The 9,429-nt window shown below is 49.3% G+C and overlaps 1 protein-coding gene across 1 annotated transcript in view; it reads right to left on the reverse strand.

Annotated features, from left to right (window-relative positions):
• Positions 1–382, reverse strand: part of LOC136051474 (ankyrin repeat domain-containing protein 26-like) — a 50,477-nt gene extending 50,095 nt beyond the window's left edge. The window contains 1 exon segment of the mRNA XM_065740913.1: positions 3–382. Within this exon segment, the coding sequence (XP_065596985.1) occupies positions 3–382 (380 nt within the window).
• Between the last annotated feature and the right edge of the window lie 9,047 nt (positions 383–9,429).

The raw sequence follows: 9,429 nt of genomic DNA on the forward strand, positions 1-9,429 counted from the left end.
GCCTTCCATCTCCCTTTAGATATTTATAAACATTAATCTGATTCCTCCTCAGTCCTCTTTTCCCAAGGCTGAACAGACTTCGGTTACTCAGCCTTTTCTCACACTGGAGATGCTCCAGGCCCTTTATCATCTTCATGGCCCTCCGCTGGACTCCTAGGAGATCCCTGTCTTTTTTGAACTGGGAAGCCCAGAACTGGACACAGAATTCTAAACGTGGCCACAGCAGAGCAGAGGAGAGGGGGCATTCCAAGGTGCCACTGGCCTTCTTGTCTACCAGGGCACACTGCTGGTTCATGGCCAGCCTGTTGTCTTCCAGAACCTCCTTTTCCTTCTCTGCAGAGCTCCTTTCCAGCAGGTCATCCCCCAGCCTGTACTGGTGCATGTGGTTATTCCTCTCCAGTTGCAAGACACTACACTTGGAAGCAAAGAAGGCATTCAGTATCTCCACCTTCTCAGCATCCCTGTTACCAGAATGCCCATCTCATTTAGTAGGGGACCCACATTTTCCTGATTCTTTCTTTTACTGTTGACATACCTAAAAAAACCTTTCTTGTTATCCTCTCCCTCCCTTGCAAGTTCCAGAGGGTTTTAGCATTCTCTGTTGCATCGTCACAGACCTTGACAACATTCCTGTATTCTTCCCAAGCGGACAGGCCATTTTCCACATTTCATGGACCTTCTCCTTTCCTTTTTAATCATCTACGAGGTCCTTGCTCAGCCTCACAGGCCTCCTGCCAACTTTCCCAGATTTCTTACTCTTAGGGGTGCACCGACCTTGAGCTCAGAAGTGGCCCAGCTCTCATGGGCCCCCCTACCTTCTAACACTCTTAGCCCATGAGTTGCCTTCAAGTATGTCTTTAAAGAGGTCGAAGCTGGTTCTTGTGAAGGCCAGGGTAGCAGTCCTACTTTTCTTCTTCCGCACAAGATCTGGAACTCCACCAACTCAAGATCACTGCATCTCAAACTGCCTCCAACCTTCACATCCCCAAGCAGCCCTTCCTTGTTAGTAAGAACAAGGTGAAATAGCACACCTCTCCTCATTGTCTCCTCCACCACCTGGGTCAGAAACCTATCTTGAATGTGTTGCAGGAACCTCCTGGACCACGTGTGCCTGGCTGTGTTGCTTATCCAACAAATATCAGAATGATTGAAGTCCCCCATAAAACCAGGACTGCGCATTGCGGGACTACTTCCAGCTGTTTGTGGAAGGCCTCATCAGCTTCCTCCTCCTCATCAGGTCTGTAGAGTGCGCACACACAGCAGTGTCACCTATCTTGTGGTCTGCCCCTTCGCTCCTACCCACAGGCTCTCTGCTTGTTCAGCACTCACCACAGGTAGAGCTCCGGGCAGACCTCAGTGCAGCCTGTCAGTAGTGGAGAAGAGCTTGTAAACAGGAGGGGGACCAACTTTTTACAGTTTGATAGTGGTAGGACAAGGGAGAATGGCTTTAAAGTACACAAGGGGGAATTTAGTTCATCTGGAAGAAATTCTTTACTCACAAGGTAGTGAGGCCCTGGCACAATCTGCCCAGAGTCTGCAAGTCACAGTGGCAAGGAATGAAGGAATGCAGTGGGAAGCAAGAAGTCAAGAAGGTCAGCAGAATAAAACAAAGACATATAGGTATCACAGTTTATTAAATACCAACTTGCAACAGAAAATCTGAAATTAAATACAGTGTATTAGTGCCACAAAATTGTTTTCACAATAAAAAGGAGTTGCAGCAACATTCACTGCTTCTCCTCACTGCTGTTAACTCAAGTTGCTGAATTAGTGGGTACAAATATTTTTTACAGTTTCCATTTGCCTCAGTATAACCATTCTAACATCTCTGTAACATTGACTTCTTTTGTTGTTGTTGTGGTTTTGTGGTTTTGATGCCGGTATTCCACATCAGAGCATCATGCAGCAGTTAAGGAGTTAATGCTGGGGGAGCAGCAGAGGGGAGGGGCGGAGCTCCGCACCGGATGGATGGAGGCGGCGCTCGGTCTGGGCGCGTTGCTCTGGGCTGCCGTGGAGGTTCTGCACGTGTGCTTCCCCTGCAGGTCCTCCTTAGCGTAAGCTCACAGCTTTTGGTTTGGAAATTCTTATCTCTCTCTCTCAATTGTTCAATTTTATTAGATTTAGTAAAGTTACCGTTCCTTCTCAGATCGTGCCGTTGTTTTCTTGTAGACCCATCTCTTCCCGCTGTTTCCCCCTCCCCCTCCCGGAGCGCGGCTCTGCTCGGGCGGCCGCGCGGCCACTGATGCAGTTTCTTTTTTCTCTCCCCTCTCCCTTCTCGGTTTTCCCTTGGGTCACTGTCACGGACAACACCGTGACAATTATTGGTGGAGAATGCGGGCAGTGTAGTATTGGCTCTCCATTGTAAATCTGGTGCAGAGTGGACTAAGGTTTTTCATGTACCTTACAGCATGCTGGCGTCTTTTTAAGCTCCTCGCGTTCAGCACCGGAGTAATGTGGATATACAGCTACTTTAGTGTGCTGAGGGGGTTACATGCCTCCTACCTAAACACCCTGGCTAACGTGACAGATTATGCGGCATTTGGAACGGTTTCCAATTACTCTTTTCAGGTCTTTACCTATATTCAGGATGTCAGCCCGGCAGTTGTGGCAACTGTGTTATCTGTTTTTCTGCATGCGCTCTCTGCAATAGTAATTTACATCATGTGGAGGAAGCTTTCCTCAAAACCAGAGAGTGTTGAATGGCAGGGAAGGTGGAAAAAATTAGGAAAGAAATTAGAAGCGTGGGGACCCCTGGTGTTATGCAATTTTGATCTTGAGCACCTGTGGGACCCTGAGAAATTCAGTGAGTGTTTAGGTAAGGAGTCATGGGACTCAGGACAATCTGGGAAGGAATGTATTGTTTGGGGTCTGGCTTGTGCTTATCGAGCCATAATTGATATTCTGGAGAGAAATGGTTTCCAAACCAAGGTCCAAAGCAAAAATGAAAACCTCGAAGTTAGACCTGACCAATCACAGGAAGCACCGGTATCAGTGTCGGTTGCCCCTGTGGAAGGCCAGAAATGGACACGGCCGTCCTCGCGCCTAGAACGGAAAGAAGAAGAAGCAGAGAAAAAAAAGGAAGATCCAGGCGAGGGGCCCTCCTCAGCACCACCACCACCACCACCACCTAAAAAGGCCACTAAGAAAAGTGAGAGACATGGAGAAGACAGCGATGATGATGGAGTCACTGTTACCACTACTCGTCGGCCCCTAAAGATGACTGAAATCCAAGGTTCAAGAAAGGAGTTTGTACGGCGCTCGGGTGAATCTATTGTCACCTGGTTGCTGCGGTGTTGGGACAGCGGTGCCAGCAGCGTGTCCCTAGATGGCAGTGAAGCCCGCCAACTGGCAAGCATCGCCCGAGACCCAGCTATCGACAGAGGAATTGGCAGATGTCTGAATGGAGTCGCTACCCTCTGGGAATGAGTACTAGTGGCTGTAAAGGATAGATACCCTTACAAAGATGATCTGGAGCCTAAGGTGGAAAGATGGAACACCGTGGAGAAAGGCATCCAATTTTTGAGAGAAACAGCCGTAGTAGAGATGCTGTATGATCCCAATTTCGTCCCTAACAACCCACACCAGGACCGTGATCCTGATAGAGTAAGGTGTACACCTGATGTATATCGCAAGCTCTCAAAAACAGCACCAGAGAGGTACGCAAGTACACTGGTAGCAATGTTCCATAGATTCGAGGGTCAAGACAGGAGACTCCCAGTTTATGAATTGACTATTACACTCCAAAACTTTGAACAGCAGTTTCCACCATCACGTGCTTCCATTGCAGCTATAGTAGCAGAAGAAGTAGGTGAGATTAAGGAGACACAGAAAACTATACTGGACGAACTGTCATTACTGATGAATAGGGATGAACCTGTGTCAGTATTGGAAACACCTGATGAAGACGAGCATGACGCAAAGAATCTGATGAAGCAATTTATCAAACTGTTGAAAGTCTCGGCCACCAAAGGCAACCGCCCCTCTGCACGAGCAAATGACGGCAGTAACATCATGTCACGTGTGGCCATGTGGAGCTTCTTACGAGAAAACGGAGAGGACATGAGGAAGTGGCATAAAAAACCCACTCCTGTACTGCGAGCACGGGTGAGAGAACTACAGCAGAGATCAGCCACCAATGAAATTGCTCCCGTCACTGCAGGTAACCAATAGAGGGGCCCTGCCCTCAGCCAGGGGAGGGAAAGGGATAACAGAGTGTATTGGACTGTGTGGATTAGATGGCCTGGCACATTAGAGCCACAAAGATATAAGGCACTGGTGGACACTGGTGCACAGTGCACTCTGATGCCCTCGAGTTATAAAGGGACAGAGTTGATTCATATTTCTGGAGTGACTGGGGGTTCTCAGGAACTGTCTGTGTTGGAGGCAGAAATAAGCCTCACCGGTAAAACCTGGCAGAAGCATCCCATAGTGACTGGACAGGGGGCTCCATGCATACTCGGTATTGACTATCTCAGAAGGGGACATTTCAAGGATCCCAAGGGGTACCGATGGGCTTTTGGAATAGCTGCTGTAGATGCAGACAACATTCAGCAGCTGTCTGTTTTACCTGGCCTGTCAGAAGATCCGTCTGTTGTGGGGGTACTGAAAGTGAAAGAGCAGCAGGTACCTATCGCTACAAAAACAGTGCACAGACGGCAGTACCGCACCAACAGGGATTCCTTGCTCCCCATTCATAACTTGATCCGTCAGCTAGAGAGCCAGGGAGTGATCAGCAAGACTCACTCACCTTTTAACAGCCCCATATGGCCGGTGCGTAAAGCCAGTGGAGAATGGAGGCTGACGGTAGATTACCGTGGCCTGAATGAGGTCACACCCCCACTGAGTGCTGCTGTGCCAGATATGTTGGAGCTGCAGTATGAACTGGAGTCAAAAGCAGCCAAGTGGTATGCCACTATAGACATTGCCAATGCATTCTTTTCTATTCCTTTGGCCACAGAGTGCAGACCACAGTTTGCTTTCACCTGGAGGGGCGTTCAGTACACCTGGAACCGTTTGCCCCAGGGGTGGAAACACAGCCCAACCATCTGCCATGGGCTGATTCAAACCACACTGGAACAGGGTGGGGCACCTGAGCACCTCCAGTATATTGATGACATTGTTGTGTGGGGTGATACAGCAGAGGAAGTTTTTAAAAAAGGAGAGCAAATAATCCAAATTCTTCTGGGTGCTGGTTTTGCTATTAAACGGAACAAAGTGAAGGGACCTGCCCAAGAAATTCAATTCCTTGGAGTAAAATGGCAAGATGGACGTCGTCACATTCCAGGAGATGTGATTGACAAAATCACCAGTATGTCACCACCCACTAGCAAGAAAGAGACACAGTCTTTTCTGGGTGTAGTAGGTTTTTGGAGGATGCACATCCCAAACTACAGCCTCATAGTAAGCCCCCTCTATCAAGTGACTCGGAAAAAGAATAATTTTGCATGGGGTCCTGAACAGCAGCAGGCCTTTGAGCAAATCAAGCAGGAGATAGCCCGTGCTGTGGCCCTGGGGCCAGTTTGGTTGGGACAGGATGTGAAAAACATCCTCTACACTGCTGCTGGAGAGAAAGGTCCCACTTGGAGTCTGTGGCAAAGAGCCTCTGGGGAGACCCGAGGCCGACCCCTTGGATTTTGGAGCAGAGCGTACAGGGGTTCAGAGGAGTGCTACACTCCAACTGAGAAGGAGATTTTGGCCGCATACGAGGGGGTTCGGGCTGCCTCTGAAGTAATTGGTACTGAGACACAGCTCCTCCTGGCACCTCGACTGCCAGTGCTGAATTGGATGTTCAAAGGAAAGGTTCCCCCCACCCATCATGCTACCGATGCCACCTGGAGTAAGTGGATTGCACTGATTACACAGCGAGCTCGGATGGGGAACCTCAACCGTCCAGGAATCCTGGAGGTGATCATGGACTGGCCTGAAGGCAAGAAATTTGGAACATCCCCATCAGAGGAGATACCACGTGCTAAAGAGGCCCCACCATATAACGAACTACTAGAGAATGAAAAGACGTATGCCCTCTTCACTGATGGATCGTGTCGTATTGTTGGGAAGCATCGCAGATGGAAGGCTGCTGTGTGGAGCCCCACACGACGAGTTGCAGAGGCCACCGAAGGAGAAGGAGAGTCAAGCCAATTTGCGGAGGTAAAGGCCGTCCAGCTGGCCTTAGATGTGGCTGAACGGGAGAGGTGGCCCATGCTATATCTTTATACTGACTCTTGGATGGTGGCAAATGCTTTATGGGGGTGGTTGCAGCAGTGGGAACAGGACAACTGGCAACGGAAGGGTAAACCTATTTGGGCTGCTGAACTGTGGAAAGACATTGCTGCCCGAACAAAAAGGTTGGGTGTAAAGGTGCGCCATGTAGATGCTCATGTGCCCAAGAATCGAGCTACTGAAGAGCAGAAAAATAACCATCAGGTAGATCGAGCTGCCAGAATTGAGGTGTCTCAGATCGATTTGGACTGGCAGAACAAAGGAGAGCTATTTTTAGCTCGGTGGGCCCATGAGACCTCAGGCCATCAAGGAAGGGATGCGACCTATAAGTGGGCTAGAGACCGAGGGGTGGACTTAACTATGGATGCCGTTGCACAGGTTATCCATGACTGTGACACATGTGCCATAATTAAACAGGCCAAGAGGATGAAACCCCTCTGGCAGGAAGGGCGATGGGAAAAGTATAAATATGGGGAGGCGTGGCAGGTTGATTATATCACCTTGCCACGAACTCGCGATGGTAAGCGTTACGTGCTCACCATGGTGGAGGCGACCACTGGGTGGCTTGAGACATACGCAGTACCCCATGCTCCCGCCCGAAACACCATCTTAGGGCTCGAGAGACAAGTCCTATGGAGACATGGCACTCCAGAGAGAATTGAGTCCGATAATGGGACTCATTTCAAAAATTCTCTTGTGGATATCTGGGCCAAAGAACACGGCATTGAATGGATCTACCATATCCCCTACCATGCACCAGCTGCTGGTAAGATCGAGCGCTACAACGGGTTGTTAAAAACCACGTTGAGAGCAATGGGTGGTGGGACATTCAAGCACTGGGAGAAGCATCTGGCAGAAGCCACCTGGCTGGTCAACACTAGGGGATCAGTCAACCGAGAGGGTCCTACACAGTCCGGCTCCCTACAGACCATAGAGGGAGATAAGGTCCCTGTGGTACATGTGAGGAGCATGTTGGGAAAAGCGGTGTGGGTCCTTCCAGCCTCTGGAAAGGCAAACCCCTCCGTGGAACCGTTTTTGCGCAAGGGACCTGGGTGCACCTGGTGGGTAATGGATAAAAATGGGGACGTCCAGTGTGTCCCACAAGGGAATTTGATGCTGGGGGAATGCAGTCTGTAATTACGTGTGTATGTATGTATATATATATATATATATGTTTCTATGTAACTCATGTTATTACTGTTTGGTTATGTATAGATGTGTGTTAAGCATGATGTGATGATGTGGAATAAGGGGTGGAATGTTGTGGTTTTGTGGTTTTGATGCCGGTATTCCACATCAGAGCATCATGCAGCAGTTAAGGAGTTAATGCTGGGGGAGCAGCAGAGGGGAGGGGCGGAGCTCCGCACCGGATGCAGGCGGCGCTTGGTCTGGGCGCGTTGCTCTGGGCTGCCGTGGAGGTTCTGCACGTGTGCTTCCCCTGCAGGTCCTCCTTAGCGTAAGCTCACAGCTTTTGGTTTGGAAATTCTTATCTCTCTCTCTCAATTGTTCAATTTTATTAGATTTAGTAAAGTTAACGTTCCTTCTCAGATCGTGCTGTTGTTTTCTTGTAGACCCATCTCTTCCCGCCGTTTCCCCCTCCCCCTCCCGGAGCGCGGCTCTGCTCGGGCGGCCGCGCGGCCACTGACGCAGTTTCTTTTTTCTCTCCCCTCACCCTTCTCGGTTTTCCCTTGGGTCACTGTCACGGACAACACCGTGACAGTTGTACAATATTCTAGCAAATTTGGTAGACAAGGAATGAGTGCTGCAGATCTTCAGTAACACATAACTTCCTGAACCCAGCAAAACTGCTAGTCTTAGAGACACAAAGTCCCATGGCATTACCTTCCACCTGAGCTGCAGTTTCTGCATTGCCAGCTGTTGGCAGCAACAAAAGTCGTCCTGTCACACAGCAGTGTTAAGTACCGACAGAACTCAAGGTCGAAATACTGCTTTTCTATCTTCCCAGCATTAACTCCTTCAGGTTCATCAGTTGATCTAGCAGCTGTGAATGCCTACAGTTGAATCGAATTCTAATACAAAGTCCAACATGGTGCAAGAGACTAATATTTTATACCATTGCCTCAAAGTTTGCTGATGAACATGTCCGAACATGTCCAAGCAAGTCCTGGGCAAGGGTTGTGAAATCCTTTGTCTAAGGGACAAGCAGATGGGCGTGTCCTGGGGCAACGAAAGAGAGATAAGCTGCAGCTCAATGGCAGCTGAACACTCTTTTGTGTGGTACTCATCTCCGTGGGGAGATAGCCATTACTGAAGATGCTTACCTGGCATGCTAGCACGGGATTTGCCACATAGGCAAGAGAAATGGAGCATAAAAGAGGGATCGACCACCATGAGATTGCTGTTGGTTGGTGTTCTTCCATCGGAAACCTCATGAGCTGATCCCTGCTGTTGAACTCCAACCTGGGCCTTCTGCCTGAGACATGCTGCTTTCTCCTGGACCTCACCGCTCCTTCGAGGTGTTCTACCATCTGAACCCTCACGAGCTGATCACTGTTCGCTGCTTCTCCGGTGCTGACTGATGCTGTTCCTGGACTTTCCCCACGCTGCTTCTCCTGTGCTGACCCGGTGCCGCTTCTCCAGGACAACTGCTTGCTGCTCAGGGCTGCCCGTCGCTGCTGCTGTTCTCCCCGCTTCTGCCACCCCTGCTCTTCTGCCTCGGACCGTCGGAGCCGCTTGCAACCGGACCGCCCCTGGGATCCTGGCTGGTGACTTTCCTTGCGTTGTACAAACCCTTGCTTCCTTCCTATCTTTCCTATCGCTCGCCTTCCCTTCCCCATCACCCTAACAGCGTCCGCCTTCCCCATCTCCCAAGTTAATATTGGTAATGAACTGGTCAGACAAACATCTGAACCGTTGTTTCTTAATCTCACGCTGGGTATATACATAATCTAAGAACCTTTGTCGCCCTCCTTTATATTGGAGCGTGACACATGGATACCAAATCAAACATGTCAAAGAGATCACATTAAAGCTTTCTTGGCACGGCTACACACTCACAGTACTTTTAGACCCAAGGTGTGTAAAAGTGACACAACAATGTAAAGTGCACTGTTTTCCAGCTTAAACGTTGGTAAAACTTTATCACTTAATCAGCAGAAATATTCACAGTATCAGAACTGAAACAGCTGGCAGAAAGCCAAACAATAACCTCCTGTGCATTAAAATAACACTAGAAACATTAACGCAAAC

This window comes from Cyrtonyx montezumae, unplaced genomic scaffold (assembly GCF_038088225.1).
Source record: "Cyrtonyx montezumae isolate F1298 unplaced genomic scaffold, pur_monq_1.0 scaffold_3, whole genome shotgun sequence".
Classification (NCBI taxonomy): Eukaryota; Metazoa; Chordata; class Aves; order Galliformes; family Odontophoridae; genus Cyrtonyx; species Cyrtonyx montezumae.